Raw genomic sequence first — 22,479 nt, 5'->3', positions numbered from 1 at the left:
TATAAAATAGCCAAATCAAATAACAGATCTGCACTCTAAATAAAAATATATTTTGATGTCAAAGAAATGACACAAGAAATATGTTTGAGTGCACTGTAGACATATGTCTGCAGTTTCGTGAAGAAGATTGTTTTAAAGTGCTTGGAGAAAACAATTACATCAGATGAACCTACAACAAATAATTTACGATTAAATACATATGAAAGAATCAGACACTTATAATAGATATATATATATATATATATATATATATATATATATATACACACTGGCGGCCAAAAGTTTGGAATAATGTACAGATTTCGCTGATTCGGAAGGAAATTGGTACTTTAATTCACCAAAGTGGCATTCACCTGATTACAAAGTATAGTCAGGACATTACTGATGTAAAAAAACAGCACCATCACAATTTGAAAAAAGTTATTTTTGATCAAATCTAGACAGGCCCCATTTCCAGCAGCCATCACTCCAACACCTTATCCTTGAGTAATCATGCTAAATTGCTAATTTGGTACTAGAAAATCACTTGCCATTATATTAAACACAGTTGAAAGCTATTTGGTTCGTTAAATGAAGCTTAACATTGTCTTTGAGTTGCCACAGTGTGCAACAGACTGGCATGTCTTAAGGTCAGTATAAGGTCAAAATGGCAAAAAAAACAAAAAAACAAAAAAACAAAAATGCTTTCTCTAGAAACTCATCAGTCAATCATTGTTTTGAGGAATGAAGGCTTATAACATGCTTGAAATTGCCCAAAAAAACCCCCAAAAAAAACGGAAGATTTCATACAAAGGTGTACACTACAATTTTCAAAGACAAAGGACAGCTGGCTCTAACAAGGACAGAAAGAGATGTGGAAGGCCAGATGTACAACCAAACAAGAGGATAAGTACATCAGAGTCTCTAGTTTGAAAAATAGATGCCTCACATGTCCTCAGCTGACAGCTTCATTGAATTCTACCCGCTCAACACCAGTTTCATCTACAACAGTAAAGAGAAGACTCAGGGGTGCAGGCCTTATGATTTTATGGGAAGAATTGCAAAGAAAAAGCCACTTTTGAAACAGAAAATCAAAAAGAAAAGGTTAGAGTGAGCAAAGAAACATGAACATTGGACAACAGATAATTGGAAAAGAGTGTTATGGATCTTAACCCTATTGAGCATTTGTGGGATCAGCTAGACTGTAAGGTGCATGAGTAGTGCCCGACAAGACAGCCACATCTATGGCAAGTGCTACAGGAAGCGTGGGGTGAAATGTCACCTGAGTATCTGGACAAACTGACAGCTAGAATGCAAAGGATCTGCAAAGCTGTCATTGCTGATATGCTGATATATAATTTTTTTGATGAGAACTCTTTGAAGTAGTTTCAGAAGTTCTGAATTGTTTTTCAAATTGTTATACAAATTTTTCCCATTATGAATGTCCTGACTATACATTGTGATCAGTTGAATGCCGCTTTGGTGAATTAAAGTACCAATTTCTTGCCATAAGAGCAAAATCTGTACATTATACCAAACTTTTGGCCGCCAGTGTAATATATATATATATATTTATATATATATATATATATATATATATATATATATATATATATATATATATATATATATATACAGGGTTGGGAGGATTACTTTTGAAATGTATTCCACTACAAATTACAGAATACATGCTGTAAAATGTAATTCGTAACATATTCTAGATTACTCAAGGTCAGTAACATATTCTAAATACTTTGGATTACTTCTTCAGCACTGGTAGATTTTTTTCACTTGTTTGGACTATAAAAACTCTGCCAGTACAGTAAGACAAAATACACATGTTAAAAATACATTCTCTGAAAAACTTAAATATCTTATGCAGTGTTGTTTCTAAGACAAGATAAATCTAATTGATCTTGTTTTAAGGATTTTTAGATATTTTTACAGGAAAACAATACAAAAATTATCATCAAAAATATGATTTTTGCCCTAATATCAAAGGTCTTTCTAGAAAAAAAGAAATTATGATCCAACATGAATTTTCTTGATTAAAAATATGATCGTGCCTTGTAACATGTGCATGTAAAATGGCTAGAAATAGCATTTTAGCTTAGCGTAAAGCTGACAATTTACACAAGGTTTATTTCTATTTCTTCTGTTCCAACCTTACTTCTCTGTTCTGCTCGTATGAGTGTAACAAATCATAAGAAAGTGTTTCACTGCTGTTCAAATGCACTTTGGATCGCATCATTTATATGTATAAATGTTTTCCATCTGAAAGGATTAAATATTAAATGAAACAAATGACAATAAAATACAAAGTAATCTCTTCAGTAATCAAAATACTTTTGAATGTAACTGTATTCTAATTACCAATGATTTAAATTGTAACTGTAGTGGAATACAGTTACTTATATTTTGTATTTTAAATATGTAATCCCGTTACATGTATTCCATTACTCCCCAACCCTGTATATATGTAGTATAACATAATGCCCCACTATATACGACTGTGCAACACAGCTTTTGAGTGACAGTTCAAAAAGCACAAGAGAAATATCTTGGACATGACATATATTTATTATTAAATTTATTAGAATTGCATCAGAAGTGTTGCATAAGTGTTATTAATTGAATGCGATGCTGACAGTATGTGCAATATCAGAATAATCACTGTCTGGCTGTAAAAGCTCACTAATTAATTACATGTTTATGTTTGACGTGCTCTTATTCATTTTCCTAAACAACAATGTCAGCTTTAGTCTCTCTGCTGCTGTCACCAGCTCACTTGAAAATGTTGGAGTTGGTGTTTGTTACAAGGCTCTGACTGTAATCTTTGTCTCATGTGTTTTACATCATTTTAAACAGACTGACAACTGTACCATTCATTTAATTAGGTAGAAATTACTTAATGCACTTTTAACTGATTACTGAGCAGTTTGATGTGTTGTTACAGTTACTTTCAGCATCATATGTGTGTCTTGTGAGTGTGGATGGAGATGGGAACATCTTGTTGAGAGCTCCTGGTTTGCGTGATCAGAGATACGAGGCTGCTCTTAGAGTCTCCTTGCTCCTCTCCATCAGCGCAGTGCCAGTCTGGAGCTCCTCTGCCATCTGTTGTGGATTCATTCAAGAGTGGATTGCTGACAAACTGAAACACACACACACACCCAGGTTACTAATGAAATGGAGGTGAACCATTAGGGGTAAAACTGGTGTGAACTCATCAAACCATGGAACCATGAATAAATGAGGTAACACTTTACATTAATATTCCCTTTTTATTGGGTTTATACTGATATATATGACTAGTTAAATCATTGACAATTACATCATAAATGACTGATATGCAGTTATAACAACATAACAACACTTCATGCAATATTTGCCAAATAGTGACAATTTTAACTTACATGTTATAAATGCTTAATAAATAATTGTATTCATACTTATGACTTATGCCACAATGCAGTGAAAATAGATTATTGAGACTGAAAGAAGTATTATGTAATTTTGTGTTGTAGTTTTATGTTGATGTCAAAAGAATGGTGCTAATGGAGTTATAGCTCACCCAAAATTGAAAATTCTCTCATCATTTTCTCATCATTCTATCATTTTCATGAGGGTGAGAAAATTAGAGAATTTACAATTTTGGGTGAACCTTTATTCATACAGTGCTGCATTAGAAGCACTGTAAAAAACAAGGAAATGTGCACACAGAAAAAGTTTCTCATGAAACTTCCTCCCAAACCTTTGGAAGAGGAGAGCGATACCTCAATCAGTCTGGAGAGTGGCGTTTGAGCACTGGTCTCCATCACTCTCGCTGAACCATTCCAGAAACACTTAATCAACTACAGACAGTCTGAGAGAGAAAGAAGACTCCCGCCTGCAGCCTCTTTCTCTACATCACCAGCAGCCAGGGGCCACCTGTGCTTCATCACAACTCTATTAAACACTATTCACTACTGTATGAGTAATTGCAGGACAATAAGTCAAGATAGCAATTTGAGACTACAGAGAATGGTAGATATAATGAACTTCTACTAAATAGGCCAAATAATTGTCTTTATAAGTGAAACTAAAGTGATTATTACAAAAGCAAGTCACCATCTGTGACTTTGTGGAGTAATACCCTTTGAATGTGTGTGACTGTGCATTTGTCCCTTCAGGGCTTGGCGTAGAATGTACGTGTTTATGCGGAACATCAACAAGTCAAAAAAATTTCACTGATATATATATATATATATATATATATATATATATATATATATATATATATATATATATATATATATATAGAATTGCAATGGTAAACTGCCAGCAGGAGCTGAAGACACCAGAAGTGTTCAAGCGGCCATCTTGGCAAACTGTCATAGAGCATCAGTGACTGACAGGCGAAAAAGCCACCATTTCACCGTCACTGATCTCCAGATACAACAGTCACATTTCACCCTCTAGTGACAATTATGTTTAATGTTTCATTTGCTTGTTCTGGATAATATTTGTTATGAGGGAGAAGATATACGCGGATTGCGATGTCCTGCATACACCTGCCCCGGTGTTCAGTCTATCAGTGCAGCACAACGATCACCAAAGATAGGAAAAGCTGTAATATCTGCTTGTTTAGGGTGACAATACGTCCTTACTCCAGAAGGGACTTAAAAATTCAAACCGGGATTTCTAAATCGCCCTAAATGCCCGGTATTTCCTTGTTATCATATTGAAGTGCTCTCTGTAGTCATACATGGATACATGTCATAAATACGTGTTCGTTTGCCATTTAAACCTAGCGTATCAGTTTAATTTTAAACAGCTTTGCTTTGCATGTCTCCCTCACTCCCTGCATGGCCGCTGTGCATGATAGAGTTTGAGAGAGAGAGAGATTGCGCTCTTTTTCACGTGTTCGTGAGAAAAGGGCACTTTTTGATGAAAAAATTAAACAAGTAACTCTGAACAAACACTTCAAAGTTCACAATAAATAATTCTGAAAATGTCTGTTTGTATCTTACCTCAGTTTCAGTGAACTTGTTTACATTCAGATGATCTGTTTACCAATGAAGTTTGTTAGAGGTGGAAACTGTTTGTTATAGATATACATAACTCACTCGGGCTTTTAATGTACAGGAAAAAATACAGATTTAAATAAATAATTACATGTGTGGGACGTTTGCATTGTAGGGATGTACATGTAGATTTCAGATATAAAATCGGTGATTGAATGACTAATGTTTACTCGCTTAAATTAGATGATTTTCTATTAAGTCAATAGTGACATTGGAATATTTGGGCAAAGCAATATGGTGGCACAGTGCTGTTATGACGTCATCAGCAATCCAGTTCTATATTATACAGGTGCATCTCAATAAATTAGAATGTCGTGGAAAAGTTCATTTATTTCAGTAATTCAACTCAAATTGTGAAACTTGTGTATTAAATAAATTCAATGCACACAGACTGAAGTAGTTTAAGTCTTTGTTTCTTCTAATTGTGATGATTTTGACTCACATTTAACAAAAACCCACCAATTCACTATCTCACAAAATTAGAATATGGTGACATGCCAATCAGCTAATCAACTCAAAACACCTGCAAAGGTTTCCTGAGCCTTCAAAATGGTCTCTCAGTTTGATTCACTAGGCTACACAATCATGGGGAAGACTGCTGATCTGACAGTTGTCCAGAAGACAATCACTGACACCCTTCACAAGGAGGGTAAGCCACAAACATTCATTGCCAAAGAAGCTGGCTGTTCATAGAGTGCTGTATCCAAGCATGTTAACAGAAAGTTGAGTGGAAGGAAAAAGTGTGGAAGAAAAAGATGCACAACCAACCGAGAGAACCGCAGCCTTATGATTGTCAAGCAAAATCGATTCAAGAATTTGGGTGAACTTCACAAGGAATGGACTGAGGCTGGGGTCAAGGCATTAAGAGCCACCACACACAGACGTGTCAAGGAATTTGGCTACAGTTGTCGTATTCCTCTTTTTAAGCCACTCCTGAACCACAGACAATGTCAGAGGTGTCTTACCTGGGCTAAGGAGAAGAAGAACTGGACTGTTGCCCAGTGGTCCAAAGTCCTCTTTTCAGATGAGAGCAAGTTTTGTATTTCATTTGGAAACCAAGGTCCTAGAGTCTGGAGGAAGGGTGGAGAAGCTCATAGCCCAAGTTGCTTGAAGTCCAGTGTTAAGTTTCCACAGTCTGTGATGATTTGGGGTGCAATGTCATCTGCTGGTGTTGGTCCATTGTGTTATTTGAAAACCAAAGTCACTGCACTCGTTTACCAAGAATTTTGAAGCACTTCATGCTTCCTTCTGCTGACCAGCTTTTTAAAGATGCTGATTTCATTTTCCAGCAGGATTTGGCACCTGCACACACTGCCAAAAGCACCAAAAGTTGGTTAAATGACCATGGTGTTGGTGTGCTTGACTGGCCAGCAAACTCACCAGACCTGAACCCCATAGAGAATCTATGGGGTATAGTCAAGAGGAAAATGAGAAACAAGAGACCAAAAAATGCAGATGAGCTGAAGGCCACTGTCAAAGAAACCTGGGCTTCCATACCACCTCAGCAGTGCCACAAACTGATCACCTCCATGCCACGCTGAACTGAGGCAGTAATTAAAGCAAAAGGAGCCCCTACCAAGTATTGAATACATATACAGTAAATGAACATACTTTCCAGAAGGCCAACAATTCACTAAAAAAAATTTTTTTTATTGGTCTTATGATGTATTCTAATTTTTTGAGATAGTGAATTGGTGGGTTTTTGTTAAATGTGAGCCAAAATCATCATAATTAAAAGAACCAAAGACTTAAACTACTTCAGTCTGTGTGCATTGAATTTATTTAATACACGAGTTTCACAATTTGAGTTGAATTACTGAAATAAATGAACTTTTCCACAACATTCTAATTTATTGAGATGCACCTGTATATCAGTGGTTTATATTCAATAAACAGACTGCTCTGCCTCCACTTTCTTATTTTAATAGTAGTGCTGTCAATTAATAAAATGTTTTAATTGGCTGTGGGAAATAATTAATCACAAGTAATTGCATTTATCACCAAAAATAAATAAAAAATAAATAAATAAATAGGGTAACACTACATTTATTATCCTTTTGTTAAGTGTTTATAAAGGTGTTCATTTACGACTAAGAAGACACTTACAAATGCATTATAAATCATTGATATGCGGTTATAACAACATGAATAAAAAGTGTGACTTTCATGCAATACTTAATAGTGAGCATTCTAACTTAAATGTTTTAAAAATAAAAAGCCTGATGACCATTAAAATATACTGAACTTTATGTACAGGTTTCTAACATTGGAAACCCCTTAAAAATGCTTAACATGTCCACTTTACATTAAGGTACATTTTCAAAAGTTACTAATGTTGAATAAGTGTTATTAAGCATTTATAGCATAAATGACTCACTGTTTGGAAAGTATTGCAAAAAAGTCACCATACATGCATATTTTATACCACATGTCATGTTTATAATGCGCTTGATAATGGATCATTAGTCATTAATGAATTCCTTTATAAACCCTTTATAAAGGGAACATAACATAAAACAAAGTGTTACCGAAAATCCTGTGAAATTTTCCTTTTCATTGAACGTAAGACATCTAATGATCTGCCAATTCGACCATGCTACACAGGGCTCTGATCTTTGCTGTGTAATGACTAAATAATTGTTGTCTTTACAATATAGACAATATATACCAGGCAATAACCCACATAATATACAGTATAACAAATGCGACAACTCTCAGGCTGTAGCATTTAAAGTTCTTTATCTCTAAATGTAGAGTAGAGAAGTGTTGGTGACCTCACCTGTGTTCAAACAGTCTCATGTGTATTTAATCCGTCACAAATGTAAATGTCCTTACAGGTAAGCACTTCTTCGTGATGCAATCCATAACAAGAATAAGTACTCCTCAATAAGGCAATAGTCCAGTGATTGTTTGCCATCGCAAGTGTATTCTAACAGTGCTATGCTAGCTCTTTGTGCGCTTTCTTGATTTCCCCAGTGACCTGGAAATCGACCAAAGTCGATGTAAGGACATATGAATTTTAAATGCACTGCAAAGAGGTGAGGAGCAAGAAAGCTTCCTGAGGAGTCTTGAGTTTGGATGCACAGGTGTATCCTATGCGGAAGTCGTTTATGTGTTAGGCACGCATAAATTCTCCTCTCAGTTCACATCTGACAACTGTTTTAAATCACTTTTACTTTTGCGGTTTAAATAAACCATAAATGTCACATACTTCATCTTCATCTTGATTTATTAACATTTCTAAAAATATCTTGTATAAACAAGTTCTAAGATTATAATGGCAGATCTCTGAAGTGCAGTGAGGTAATGCAGCTGCAAAAACAGAATGTTTTGATGCAAGACCTCACATAAATTCATCTTGCTCAATACTTCCATGTCGAGCATGCAGTGAGCCAAGGAAGCACATATTTTAAGTTGGGATATTAGCTGAACTTGAAGATGTATAAACTTATAAATTCGACATGCAGATGGTGCCATACCACGTCTCTGCAAATGAGCGTCACTATAAAACAATCGCTCATGTTTAAAATCAACAATGTTTTTTCAGTTCCAACCTTGTGATTCCGTGTTAGTTCTTCTCTCAGGTTCTTTGTTCCAAGCTAAATTTACAGGTCCATACTGACTGACACAAATTATGTTTTTTGCACCCCTGACCAGACCTTGAAACTCATGTGTTTATCATATTAATATGTTGAAGGCTTACCACCCTAGAGATGAATCCCAAGCCCTTCCCAAGCCCATTTCTGTTGCTGTGTTACCACCTGTCTCCTTTAAGTATGAAAAGTTTGTTGCAAGAGATCTTCCTGTTTCTTGCGGGCATCTGCAAAACTCTGTAGTCCTTAACAATTTAAAGTCGCACCAGAGTCGGTTGGCATACCCCAGAAAAATAACATAATAAGACTTATCGAAAGTAAGACTACCCCTCTCTCTTTTCTGACATTTGTTGGGCCTCATGTATTCAGATAGAAGACAAAGGCAGGCCTAACACAGTCGTAAAACCTAACTCAGGCCCCCACATACCAAGTCATAAATTTTACTGATAAAAATCACGCCAAAATCAAACAAAGGGAGTCCAAAACAGGCTACAAATCCCATGAAGCCTTGCTCACTAAAGGATCGAACTCTCAACTCCTATTGGATGAGGCACACGACAGAACGCACCTCAACCTTGACATCATCAGGAGTAGAAATACTTCTGAAATGCTTCCGGGATTTGCTTCCAGCAACTTTGCTCGCCGTGTGTAGACGCAGCTCATCGCTGCTCTCAGGTGCAGCCTCGTGGCACAAGGAAGTAATGTCCGACTTGAAACTGTGGCCATACAATCTCCATCTCGCTGGATGAGTTGAGATTACTCTGTGTTCCACTGAACACTCTAACAGATCTGAAGGAGACCACCGAGCAATCCGCATCTTCATCCGTTTGCCTGCAAAAGTGAAGAAATAAAAGATTTCTCTTCCATCTTCAATCAAGTCGACATCACTGATTTCTCCGCCAGCCCGCCGAGAATTAGCAGCCGTACCGCCCGCTGACAGAGCGAGGAAACGGCCTCCCATCATCACCCAAGCCTCGGGAACCGAGTTTGAGTTAAAGGATGGATGAACACACATTCTGCATCCTCATGCGATTCAAGTAAGAGGTTTACGTCTGGGCAGAGATAGAATATTATAGTGTGTTATTCTTGTGTACCAAGGTTATTGCTTGTACAGTTTATGGACCGCCATATCCGCTCATTATTAATACTCAGAGTATTAATTATTACCAATTTGATTTGCTGTATTGTGGTCCAACCACATTGGACTTTTGTGCATTTCCTCCATCACGGGTGAAACCGGCAAACTGAGTTTATCCATTAAAGAATCAAAGACCGGGACGGTTTACGAGCCATCCACCGCGTCTCTGAGTGATAAACTAACAGCTGCTTCCTCTCTCACGATCGTGAAACCGGCTTTGGGGCCATCACTTTATTCTCTCTCTCTCATACTAACCACACACACACACGCACGTGCACACGCGATCCCTCACAAACATTCTCGGACACATGTTTGGCTAGCAGATAGCATCGTGATAAAGCTCAGCTTTGTCCTTAAGCTATCGTACAAGCGGATACGCGTGGTAACTGGTAGACACCATTGACTGGTTTCTCTCCGCCCACATTCGCGGCCATATTCTCTGGCCGGAAGTCTCACGTGACACACTCTCCATGAGAGTCGCATCCGCCATTTTGTGCGCATCCCTCCTTACACACACACACACACACACACACACCCTCATGTGTTATAGGATTATTTTGATTTCCATATCTAATCATATCACTGTTTAGTTTGTAGTTGTAAGTCGGAAGTTTATTGACTGCATTGTATTAATTATTAATTGATATTACTGCATAAATAAACTTTGTTATATTACAAAGAGAAGTGTTTTGGTTTGTTCTGCATACACCTGTGTCAAACTGATGGGATGTCAGTGCTCAGATTCAAGCCTTCATTCATTGTTTTTTTTTTCCCGAAAATCGATATTCTTCAGATGTCGATTTTCCTAAGAGAACAATCTAATATTGAGACTGTTATACTATCTGGTTATTAGTCCCTGATTCCAGAGTGGTGCCCCGTCAATGTTAATCCTAATTAATATTCTATTGATTTTTGATAATTGATAATTATCTTTGATGATTGCTGAATCTGAATGATCAATAAGCTAGTGTTAATTTTAATTAATGTTTCATCGATGTTAACAATTAACAATTATCTTTGATTATTGTTGATTTAAAGGATTAGAAAAAGTTAACATTGATTCTCATCAATGTTCTATTGATATAGAAGCTTCTCACCTGTGCGTTCGTTTCGGCATTATAGAAACTGTAAAACAACAAGCTATCAGAGCCACTGTGTCGCAAGAATTTTTACTGTCCCAGTAAAATGAGTCACCAATCACCCTGCGTGACTGGAGCTGAAGCTCCACAGAGGTCAGTCGACCCAGCACTGCAAGATGTAGTCGCTGCTGTCCTCCGTCTCTCCGTAGAGGAGAGAGATAACCTTAACGGCTACAATATTAGTCTTTGTGATGATGCATTGCAAGACCTAGTTGATTATGTCAATAACCCGGTCGGGAAGCCAAAGAGCACAATCCCGGACCTAGTGGGCCAAATGTTCCTTCTTCATCACCGCAGAACCCAACTGCAAACCGCAGAGCACCAGGCCCAACTCGCCCAGATGCAGAGCAGCTATCAAGTGGTGCAGAGGGAAAATCTCAGCCTGCACCAAGACGTTAGTTGCATCCAAGCTGAGAAAGTCCAGGCACAGGAAGATATTGCCCGGATGCAGGAAGAAAACGAAACCCTGCGCAGGCAGCTTCAAGCTACCCAGCTAAGAGTAGAGTCAGATCAGGTAAGTGCAGCTGAAATGCACAGCACAGCATCTGACATAGAAGAGGACACCCTCTTTAGCACTACGCGTAGAAACATGTCCCTGAGAAACCCAGGGACACACGCTAGGAGCCGAGCTGCCCCTAGTGGTACAGGCTCTGACTTCATACTCCAAGACACTTTTCAAGCTCCTCCAGCGGCCCGTTGGTTGGATGAAGGTGCCCCTCCTTATAGTTGCCCTCCTCAGTCAGTTTTCAGTCACGCCACCATGCGTTTCAAACCGACTGATTCCACACCATGGAGGGGGGACAATTATTTTCAAGCCCAGAGTGGTGTAAGCGGCTTGAAGATCCCATTAGCCAGAGAGCTGTACGCAACCCGGGGTTCACCCCCACGCGTCGACTGGACTCCTTCCCCACCATGAAGGGGAGGAAGTTGTCCTCATCGCTATAGCGATCTGAGTGACTATTGTGTTTCGGATGACTCGGATGACCCATGGTCATACCGCCACCAACGCTTGCGCATCGACAACTCGAGTCCCTCGCAGGGGACATAGAGCGCTTTGACCCAAGTAATCGAGATTCAAACATCGACAATTATCTCAGAGAAATTGAGCACTGTCTGGTTGACTTGCCTTACGCTTCGTCACATGAAAAACTCAAGCTTATATGGAATACCACGGTAAGGAGTGTCCAGTGTTCATGGAAACGCTACCGACTGGTAAACGAAACCACTACTCAGCTCTGTGTAAAGCCCTACGCGAGGAGTATTCGCTGTATATCGATGAAGCCTCCTCTACCATAGCTGCTTTTGCCATCAGCCAGAAGAGGCACGAGCCTCCGCGTGAGTATTATAGATGCCTGAGAACCACGTACTTCCAAGGAAGTAACGCACCAGGTCTGGAGGAGGAACGAGCTTTCAAGTTTCTTTTCCTTCACAACCTCCACACGTGCGTGCGATATGACGTCACGATGCACTGCAGAACGGGCAACCCCACCATGCAAGAAATCAGAAGGTACGTGAAACTGGCATGGGAGACACACGTGCGCCCTGCCCGAGGGCACGAAGGCGACGCCAGAGCCCTGGGGATCCAAGCCTCAGAATATGCAGACCTAGCGTTTGAAGGCAACAAAATGCCTCGCGTTAAGGTGAATGCTAGAACCGGACCCCAGAGGCACCGATCACCCTGCCAGTAGGGTAGGCAACAGAACCAGGGGGGTGGTAACCAGACACACCCCCAGGGTCATGGCAGGCCTAAACGACAAAACATTCGAAAGGAAAGGCGCGTTTCAAATGAAAACCCAAACAAGAAGGTGAGTGGGTAGGCAAGGTTTCAAATCCCCTAAGAGAACAAGATTTGAGAAAAGAAATGGAGGATATAAGGAGATGCTTGACTGAGTTAGTAACGAAGCTTGACATGCTCCGTTGTTCACCAGGTCCGCCGAACTCCTCAATGTAACACAGCGCTGAAACCCTGTCAGTATGACTAAACGATGTACCCCCTCCCGTTAACGCCAAAGTTTACTTTGTAGGTTGGGAAAGGGGAACAGGGTCCAAGTTGCTCCCCAAAACAGTCACTCCTAACATGCCACACCCTCCTTTTCTGACCTTCTTGGGCGATCTGTACTGTAAGGGCAACACCTGACACATGGGTCATTCAGCTCCCACACACTACTCGACACCGGTTTCGAAATAGTCTAATGGGTTCCAACACCTTCGCAGAGGTGACTAGAGCAAAGCTCTCCCTTGGCAAACTGTTACAGACAGAACTGCAGCGTAAGCATTACAAGCTACACGCAAGATAGGTTGTCTATCACAAAACAGGCCTGGATTGACACCTTTCAAGGGATGATGCTAATAGACCCTGTTTACATATGTCCCATTAATACAGAACCACTGTTAATTGGCCAGGACCTACTGAACTGACTGGCTCCGCTCATTGACTGCCGTCGTGGACACATGAGCTCAGGTTGACATACCGAGACCACTTGGTCCAGAAAACAGTTTGCCAGCTTCAGATGGACAAGTCGCCATCGTCCAAAAATCCAGCAGAGATGACGACTCCAATAAGAACAATTACAGGGCCTGAATAAAACCCTTCAGGGTACTATAGTCACTGTAAATTTGCACTCCGTTCTTATCAATAACACTTTGCATGCTTTAGGGACTTTGTCAGAGAAGACAACTTATGTGCATATATTTAGAGATCTAATGCAGGATCTCCTCAGGGAAATTAGCTCCTCAGTCAACAGTCTGAGTGGTGGAAGGATTCCAGCTTACCTGGTCTTCCTAGACCTTGTCGAACAAATCCTTAGATCTGCTACTATCTCCATTGTGCAACCTTCACAGATACACCTGGCATATAGTTTTGGCACTGAAATTCCAATCCATGTAAATCCTCAGAACCTCAAAATAGGATTTATCCTCAATCTACCATCATAGGCAGAATATATACAGATTAAAGTCCGTATTTAATGTTGGTTTTCAGAGAGGTAATGCACACGTTCACCTCAAAACACCACCAACACTCGCCTACCGTGATGTGGACCCCTCGCTCTACCTTATCCCTAACCTAAACATGTGTACCAAGACAAAGAACATTCATTGGGTTTGCAAACTTAACCCCTTTGTTAGAGAGGTGACTAACTACCTCTGCGGCCTAAGAGCAGAATTCCCTGAACAAGTGTCAAGGAAGCATGTCCATCAAAGATGAAGGAACAGAGACAAGGGTAGAGCGAGCAGGCAATCGCTGGCTCATTATCACCAGCCACCGAAGTCATATGACTGCCATGATACAGCCATTAAACTAACACTACCAAACCAAACGGTGTTCTTAACGGTTCCCCAAGGAGCCACCGTGTACATTGACGATATTGTCCTTCATCATCTCAACTTCAACAAACATGACGCAGAAATTGAGATCATGGACGCATTTAGAGGTCACAGCCTCACCATTGATGACACCCTTCGACAGCAGCTTCAGGCTGAAGGGATGAAATTAGTGAAGTTCAGTCTCAAACCGACTGGCTTGACCACTATATTTCCTAGTCACAAAAGCAGATCGTCATCTTACCAAGAACAACCTATCAGTTTAGTTGCCCTCTGGCTCCTCCTTAGTGGTTGGATCATCGCAATTATTGCACACGCCATGTACAGGTACATTCAACACCTACAGGCCAGACTGGACTCACTCCTCATACAGCCGCGTTTTACACACCAGTCTGAGCCCATCCCACAGGTTAACCCCAATCATTTCCAAGGATAAGCTTTTTAACCTTTAACCCTCCTTTCCTCTAACATTTTGTTCCTAGTAACCAATGTCAGGTTATGACCAAAGAACAACAAAGGATTGTGTTATGGTTAATGCTGTGCCTTCCAATAACTTGAAATGTTTATGTGTGATGAATGTAGTTTTAGATTTAGCTAGAAGTTCTATGCCCAGATGTGCCTCAATCTCTGTCCAGATGATAAAGCCTCTGTGAACTCTATTGAACTGTATGGACTGTGCAACCGTTTTCTTTCCTATCAGGAATACATGGATGGCGTAACCCACAGGTTACTGTGAACCGACAAGAACTGTTCAGCCCTTCAGTTGCTCTAAAGATGCTGGACAACAACCAACTCTTCAGACCAAAGGGGGGAATTTTGGGCCTCATGTATTCCGATAGAAGACAAAGGCAGGCCTAACACAGTCGTAAAACCTAACTCAGGCCCCCACATACCAAGTCATAAATTTTACTGATAAAAATCACGCCAAAATCAAACAAAGGGAGTCCAAAACAGGCTACAAATCCCATGAAGCCTTGCTCACTAAAGGATCGAACTCTCAACTCCTATTGGATGAGGCACACAACAGAACGCACCTCAACCATGACATCATCAGGAGTAGAAATACCTCTGAAATGCTTCCGGGATTTATTTCCAGCAACTTTGCTCGCCGTGTGTAGATGCAGCTCATCGCTGCTTTCAGGTGCAGCCTCGTGGCACAAGGAAGTAACGTCCGACTTAAAACTGTGGCCATACAATTTCCATCTCGCTGGATGAGTTGAGATTACTCTGTGTTCCACTGAACACTCTAACGGATCCGAAGGAGACTGCCGAGCAATCCGCATCTTCATCCGTTTGCCTGCAGAAGTGAAGAGATAAAAGATTTCTCTTCCATCTTCAATCAAGTCGATGTCACTGATTTCTCCACCAGCCCGCCGAGAATCAGCAGCCGTACCGCCCGCCGACAGAGTGAGGAAACGGCCTCCCGTCATCACCCAAGCCTCGAGGAATGAGTCTGAGTTAAAGGACGGATGAACACACATTGTGCAACCTCATGCGATTCAAGTAAGTGGTTTATGTCTGGGCAGAGATAGAATATTATAGTGTGTTATTCTTGTGTACCAAGGTTATTGCTTGTACAGTTTACGGACCGCCATGTCCGCTCATTATTAATACTCAGGGTATTAACTATTACGAATTTGATTTGCTGTATTGTGGTCCAACCACATTGGACTGTTGTGCATTTCCGCCATCGTGGGTGAGACCGGCAAACTGAGTTTATCCATTAAAGAATCAAAGACCGGGACAGTTTACGAGCCATCCACCGCGTCTCTGAGTGATAAACTAACAGCTGCTTCCTCTCCCACGATCGCGAAACCGGCTTTGGGGCCATCACTTTATTCTCTCTCTCTCTCTCTCTCTCGTACTAACCACACACACACACACACACGCGTGCGCGCGATCCCTCACAAACATTCTCGGACACATTTTTGGCTAGTAGATAGCTTCGTGATAAAGCTCAGCTTTGTCCCTAAGCTATCGAACAAGCGGATACATGTGGTAACTGATAGACGCCATTGACTGGTTTCTCTCCGCCCATATTCGCGGCCATATTCTCTGGCCGGAAGTCTCGCGTGACACACTCTCCATGAGTCACGTCCGCAATTTTGTGTGTGTCCCTCCTTACACACACACACACACACACACACATACACACTCACTCTCTCTCTCACACACACACACACACGCACACCCTCATGTGTTATAGGATTATTTTGATTTCCATATCTAATCATATCACTGTTTAGTTTGTAGTTGTAAGTCGGAAGTTTATTGACTGCATTGTATTAATTATGAATTGATATTACTGCATAAATAAACTTTGTTATATTACAAAGAGAAGTGTTTTGATTTGTTTTGCATACACCTGTGTCATGCTGACGGGATGTCAGTGCTCGGATTCAAGCCTTCATTCATTGTTTTTTTCCCCGAAAATCGATATTCTTCAGATGTCGATTTTCCTAAGAGAACAATCTAATATTGAGACTGTTATACTATCTGGTTATTAGTCCCTGATTCCAGGGTGGTGCACCGTCAATGTTAATCCTTATTAATATTGTATTGATTTTTGATAATTGATAATTATCTTTGATGATTGTTGAATTTGAATGATCAATAAGCTAGTGTTAATTTTAATTAATGTTTCATCGATGTTAACAATTAACAATTATCTTTGATAATTGTTGATTTAAAGGATTAGAAAAAGCTAGCATTGATTCTCATCAATGTTCTATTGATTTTAATAATTAGTAATTGTCTTTGATAATTATTAATTATTGCTAATAACCAAACCCGCTGCTAAACGTAATGCACTACATTTACTGGAGCCCCATATGAGGTTTTAATGAGTTAGATTCAATTAATTAATTTAAATATTAATTAATAACTAAAGAAATAATTATTAATTATTTCTGACAGTAACACTAATCTAAACAACCAGTAAATCCCTACACATTCCAACCCAAACCAATGCAATCTGTCAGAGTGCGTGGAGTTTGCCCTACTGTATCTGCTGGTCCGAAGTCTGATCTGTGGTTCCGTTTCTGCACTGACTATCACAGGGTTTCTGCAGTTATGAAGCCCGACTCATTCTCATGTATGAAATAGTGCATTGACAGACAGGGCTCTGCTAAATTTGTGACAGAGCTAGACCTTTCGAAAGAATACTGTCAAGTTCTTCCTACCTCTCATGAATCTGAAATATCTCTTTTGTTATGCCTGATGACTTCCTACAGTACACCGTTATGACCTTTGGTGTGTGCAATGCCCCCTCTACTTTTCAGTGCCTTATGCAGACAGTGCTGCTTGGAATGCAGAGGAGTGAGGCATTTTAGACAATGTTTTTGTCTATTCTTTCAGTTGGGGAGAACATATAGAAATGCTACATGGTGTGTTTACTCGATTCACAAAGCATCTCTTTGACTTTGAATTTGGCCAAATGTTCATTTGCCAAAGCTACAGTCACCTACTTGGGTAAACATGTTCACCAAGGTCAGGTACACCCAGTGGATGCAAAATTCTCTGCCATTATTGAGATCCCACGCCGGTGAATAAACGAGTTATGCCACTTCTTGGGGATGTTGGGATATTATCGAGGGTTTTGTCATAATTTTGCAACCATTGTTTCACCATTAGCCAATCTCTTCAGTGCCTTCCAGGTGTTTAAGTGGACACCTACGTGCGAGCATGCCTTTAACATAGTAAAGGATATTCTGTTTAATGCTCCAGTACTGTCCGTGCCTAACTTTACTCATCCGTTTAAGTTGGAGTTTGATGCAAGCACTATTATTGCTGGATCAGTCCTGTTGCAAGACAGTGAAGCCAGTGTTGATCAGCCAATTTGCTACTTAAAAAAATAAAATAAAAAATTCTCCATGCAATCCCAAGCATAGCACCATTGAAAAGGATGTCCTTGCCCTGTTATTTTTGCTCCAGTTCTTCGAAATGTAATTCAGTGGTAGTTTGTTTCCAATTGTTGTGGACACCTGCTTGTCTTTTTGTCGCACATGTGTAACTCAGACCAACACTTGATGCGTTGGTCCCTCATAATTCAAGAATTCAAACTGGGCTGCATTTCCCAAAAGCATCAAAAGCTTAAGTTGATCGTAGAGACAACTGGCGCCAGTGGTTTCTATGATCTACTTAGGCTTGCGATGCTTTTGGGAAAAGCAGCCCTGGACATTCGCCATTCACCAAAAACATTGTCACAGATGTGCTGTGCAGAGTCCACACTGCTGAAAACTGGCAGTTAGTTGTTCTGTTGTAAAGTGTAACCTTTTGATGTAGCTACAAAAATATTTGTTTGTATCTTTTCGGTGTGGAGGTGTTACGTCCTAAGACATATTCAGTGTGAAATTTGGAATTATATATTTTTTTTAGTTGTGTATTTTGGGGTGGGAATGTTTTGTGTGTGTGTGTGTGTGTTTAATTTTCTGTTTTGTTCTGTTTCCCCCTTTTCCTTATTTTGTATATAAACAAAGTATTACACTGTTTACAATTTAGTAGTATTGTATGTGTCAAGTTTAAAGAGCAGCAGATGGGACTCCATCTGGGGGGGGGGTACTTATGATTCACATGATTCACAGAGCAACCCCTATGACCATCAGTAAAATAGAATACACCTGTATTTTATGCTGAAATGTAATATTATAAGTTGTAGCTGCCTCGTAGTTTCTCTGGGAGGTATTACATTACCTGTCTAAAGTTGGACATACTTGACTGAATTTATGTTCCTTATGATCATAAAAACCTTTTGACTTGTGCTTAATTAGTCTAAGTTCTGTAGACAAATACAAATTGTGCCTATGAGTGATTTTTCTTTATCTAAATTTTTAATTTAATAGCTTTTTTTAATAGCTGAATTATTTAAAAATGTGGAAAATAGAAATAATAAAGACTAAGTTTGGTATAAAGTACATTTGTTCGAAAGTCACTCAGGAATCCAAATAGCTGGAAGAGCTGAAATTAGAATATGTCTTCTGCTGTCTTAGAATGTGTTTCATTATCAAATTCACTTTTCTTATACATTCAGGAGCTATTCTTGAAAATTGTCCACCTACCTCAAGTGTCTGTATTGTCAAAACCAAAATGGGGCTTTTCAACAGTCTGTTAGGTTATAAATCACTCTTCTTCTAAATATAGTCCTAATTACAGCTGGCAATTTACTTGCTGTTTTTTAATCTCCCTCTGGCCTCATGTCATCCAGCCATCAATTAGTTCAATTATTTCATCTCAATGACACAATCTAACAGGAGGGGGAGGGGTCAAATGTGAGTGATTTAGGGAGCTTTTCATGACATATATGAATAACAGAATGATTGCACTGTGTGATAACGTCATGATCATTAAAATATAGAGTCACAAAGATTCAAAAGAAGTATAATCATACTGTACATGAAACACTTCAGTAATTAGCTATGATTATATAATATAGGCCAGGGGTGTCAAACTCAGTTTCAGCCTGTTCCACATCAGCGTTATGTGTGTCATCGATGGGCTGGCTGGAAATCTGGCAGTAGCACCCATGCAGTTACCAATAATATTGCATACTCTGTGCACTGAAATGCACATTTGACAATAAAGCATTATTTTTGAGGTTGGGATGCAGATGAAAATTATGATATTAACAACAGTAACATCTGTAAAAAAATAAAAAAATAAAAAAAAAATATTTATATAGGGCTAAACTGAAATCTTTTGACAGTGGGGCAAAGTTTGGTCTCCTTTACAGATTACTTTTATCAAGCTCTGTTCAGTTTATAAAATATGCCTTCCTCTTCACTGTATTACAGCCTGTACAGCTGAAAACAACTCACTTCACAACTTGCTTTTGGCACCCCTCCATGGACATTACACCTGGAAAAAGCTCACGCGTGCCAATATGGCCAACAACAGTTACCGCTTTGGCCACTGGGGGCAGTGTTTCCAATATCGGTAAGCACATACCGATTTTAGCTAAAGAACAGTCAGTCTACAGTTTCCGATTTCATTGTGAGATCAGTCTGCTTTCACATGGGATCACAAAGCTATTTCATATGTTAACGGTTTTTCAAATTAATCCCAACAGATAGAGCGTTGCACTTGCGATGCAAAGAATGATGGTACGTGTCCCGAGGAGCATGCAAATTGACACATGAGACGAAAGTTGCATAAAAGCACCAGAAAATGACATGGTTGCTTCAGCAATTGTGTTTTTCATGTCATATTGTGTTTTTATGACACTATCAGTTAGGTTTAGTTTAAGTTTTTAGTTTAGTCAATTAGAAAAAAAAATATTGTTTCGTAAGAAAAGTTATCTCACTATTTGTGGCACACATTTTACATTTCACCTCAGAACTGTTGCAATATAGTATGTGTAATGAACCACGTAATATCATTTTGCTAAAATGTTGCCACAGTCACATAATTTTCATGAGATCAGGCAGGCAAACATCAAGATTTAAAATTATTAACATAACAGGTTGATTAGGAAAATTGGCAAAACAAATGTGTAAATGCAAAAACTAGGAGCAGAAGTGTGATTTGTCAGATTTACCAATGGACTAACACTGAGCCAAGCATTATATTAGTAATAGCCATATTACCCAGTGACTTTGCGGCAAAACAACAGAAGATATGGGAAGTTTTTCTCACCCCTTTTAAAAGTAAAATGTAAAAACAAGCAAAATCATGCATAGTATTCATTTATAAATGTCAGTATATGTCTTTTTAAACTGGGTACAACTATATGCTCAGATTAACAGAGGTCAGCATGGTCACAGATGTTACAGTAAAATGCAAACAGCTCATCTAATTATACTGTCACACTGACGGCTTGAATCCATGAACAAACAGCAATTCTAAATGTACACATTTAATGACCGCCTTCCTCGTGTTGTAGGGTTAACTTCTATCCAGACAATAAAGCAGACCTCCTCATGTTGAAAGTGTTTTACATATGGAAAATAAATGAGTAGGTTTAGATGTTTTTCATTAGCAATTGTTCAAAGCCTTGTAGTGTCCTTAGATGAAAACTTTGAACAAATCACCAATTTTCTACTCTCCTCAACAAACTATTGTATGATGTGAGACTCGCTGCTCACGTCATATAATATTTTGTTGAGCATAGTGGAAAATTGGTGATTGGCTATGAATGTAGTTTCTGACACAGTCCATAGAAATCACACTCAATTGTGCTTCCAATCTGCAAATGCCCCAAAACCACAACTAGTTAAACAGGTTTTTCCTCTTCCAAGATTTTCTTTTTACCACTTTTTACCTTTTTTGCACACAATTCACTTCTATTGGTCAATTTTGCTTGAAATGTTTTTATTCATTTATTGAAACACAAAAAAAATGAAACCAAAAATATTTCAAAATTCAAATTACATTTCAAACAAAACGAATGATTAATTGAATAATTAAAATAATGAAGTGGTCAAAAAAAAAAAATCGGAACCATTCACTTCATCCACTTGCCCCATTTGCAGTGACTTAAAAAAATCACACTTCGAAAACAGATGTAAAAATACCAATACAAATTAGACAATAAATATGACTTAAAATAATAGTAATAATTTAATGAACTAGAACATAAATGTAACACATTTAACATAAATCTCATAATTTCTTGTTTCATAAAATGGCTACAACTGTGATTGTCAGGGAGATAATTCAATGATCCACTATATTTTTCAAGCCAGATTAAACACACACAGTGTATTGTCCTTTGGGATAATTTTTTGTATTGATAGAGTTAGGTAAAACTAATTCTCAATCTGAACAAATATTTAAATTAATAAATTAATAATACAATTGTATTAAAAAGTAGCTGTTATGTACAATATATCATTACTAATTGTATATTTTTAGAATTCACATTTTAAATAATTGTCTCCGATCCTATTACAGAAAGATCTTAAGTTTAGAATCCTATCTTATCTGTTTGGTAACCATGGCAATTTCAGTTATGATCTCATTTAGAACAAAAGCTATCACAGAATAACATTTCCTAAATGCATTATCTTATCTTAACTCCAGAAAGGAAAAGAGGATTAAAGAAGCATCCTAATTTGCAAAAAATCTTAAATAAGTGTCCTAACTTTAGGACAACCTCACTGGCGTCCTAACTGAAAACTGTCCGAGAATAGCACTACATTTATTAGCAATACAAAATGCAAAAAAGCAATGTTTGATGGTGGAAACACTTTTGGAAAACCCAGATGATGTGCAGCGCTTTGATGAGAAAACACTAAAAATAATTACAGACT

At 38.8% G+C, this 22,479-nt stretch overlaps 1 protein-coding gene across 4 annotated transcripts in view; it reads right to left on the bottom strand.

Annotated features, from left to right (window-relative positions):
- Window positions 1-2,540: 2,540 nt before the first annotated feature.
- Window positions 2,541-22,479, bottom strand: part of mlip (muscular LMNA-interacting protein) — a 97,509-nt gene continuing 77,570 nt past the window's right edge. For 3 of the 4 annotated variants that reach the window (XM_051650886.1, XM_051650887.1, XM_051650888.1), the window contains one exon: window positions 2,541-3,130. In XM_051650886.1, coding sequence (XP_051506846.1) covers window positions 2,948-3,130 — 183 coding nt within the window. In that variant the 3' untranslated portion in view covers window positions 2,541-2,947. The remainder of the gene's footprint in view (window positions 3,131-22,479) is intronic. The other variant, XR_007892617.1, reaches the window with a different exon arrangement.

This window comes from Myxocyprinus asiaticus, chromosome 23, assembly GCF_019703515.2.
Source record: "Myxocyprinus asiaticus isolate MX2 ecotype Aquarium Trade chromosome 23, UBuf_Myxa_2, whole genome shotgun sequence".
Lineage (NCBI taxonomy): Eukaryota > Metazoa > Chordata > Actinopteri > Cypriniformes > Catostomidae > Myxocyprinus > Myxocyprinus asiaticus.
This window is presented reverse-complemented; position numbering and strand designations above follow the sequence as displayed.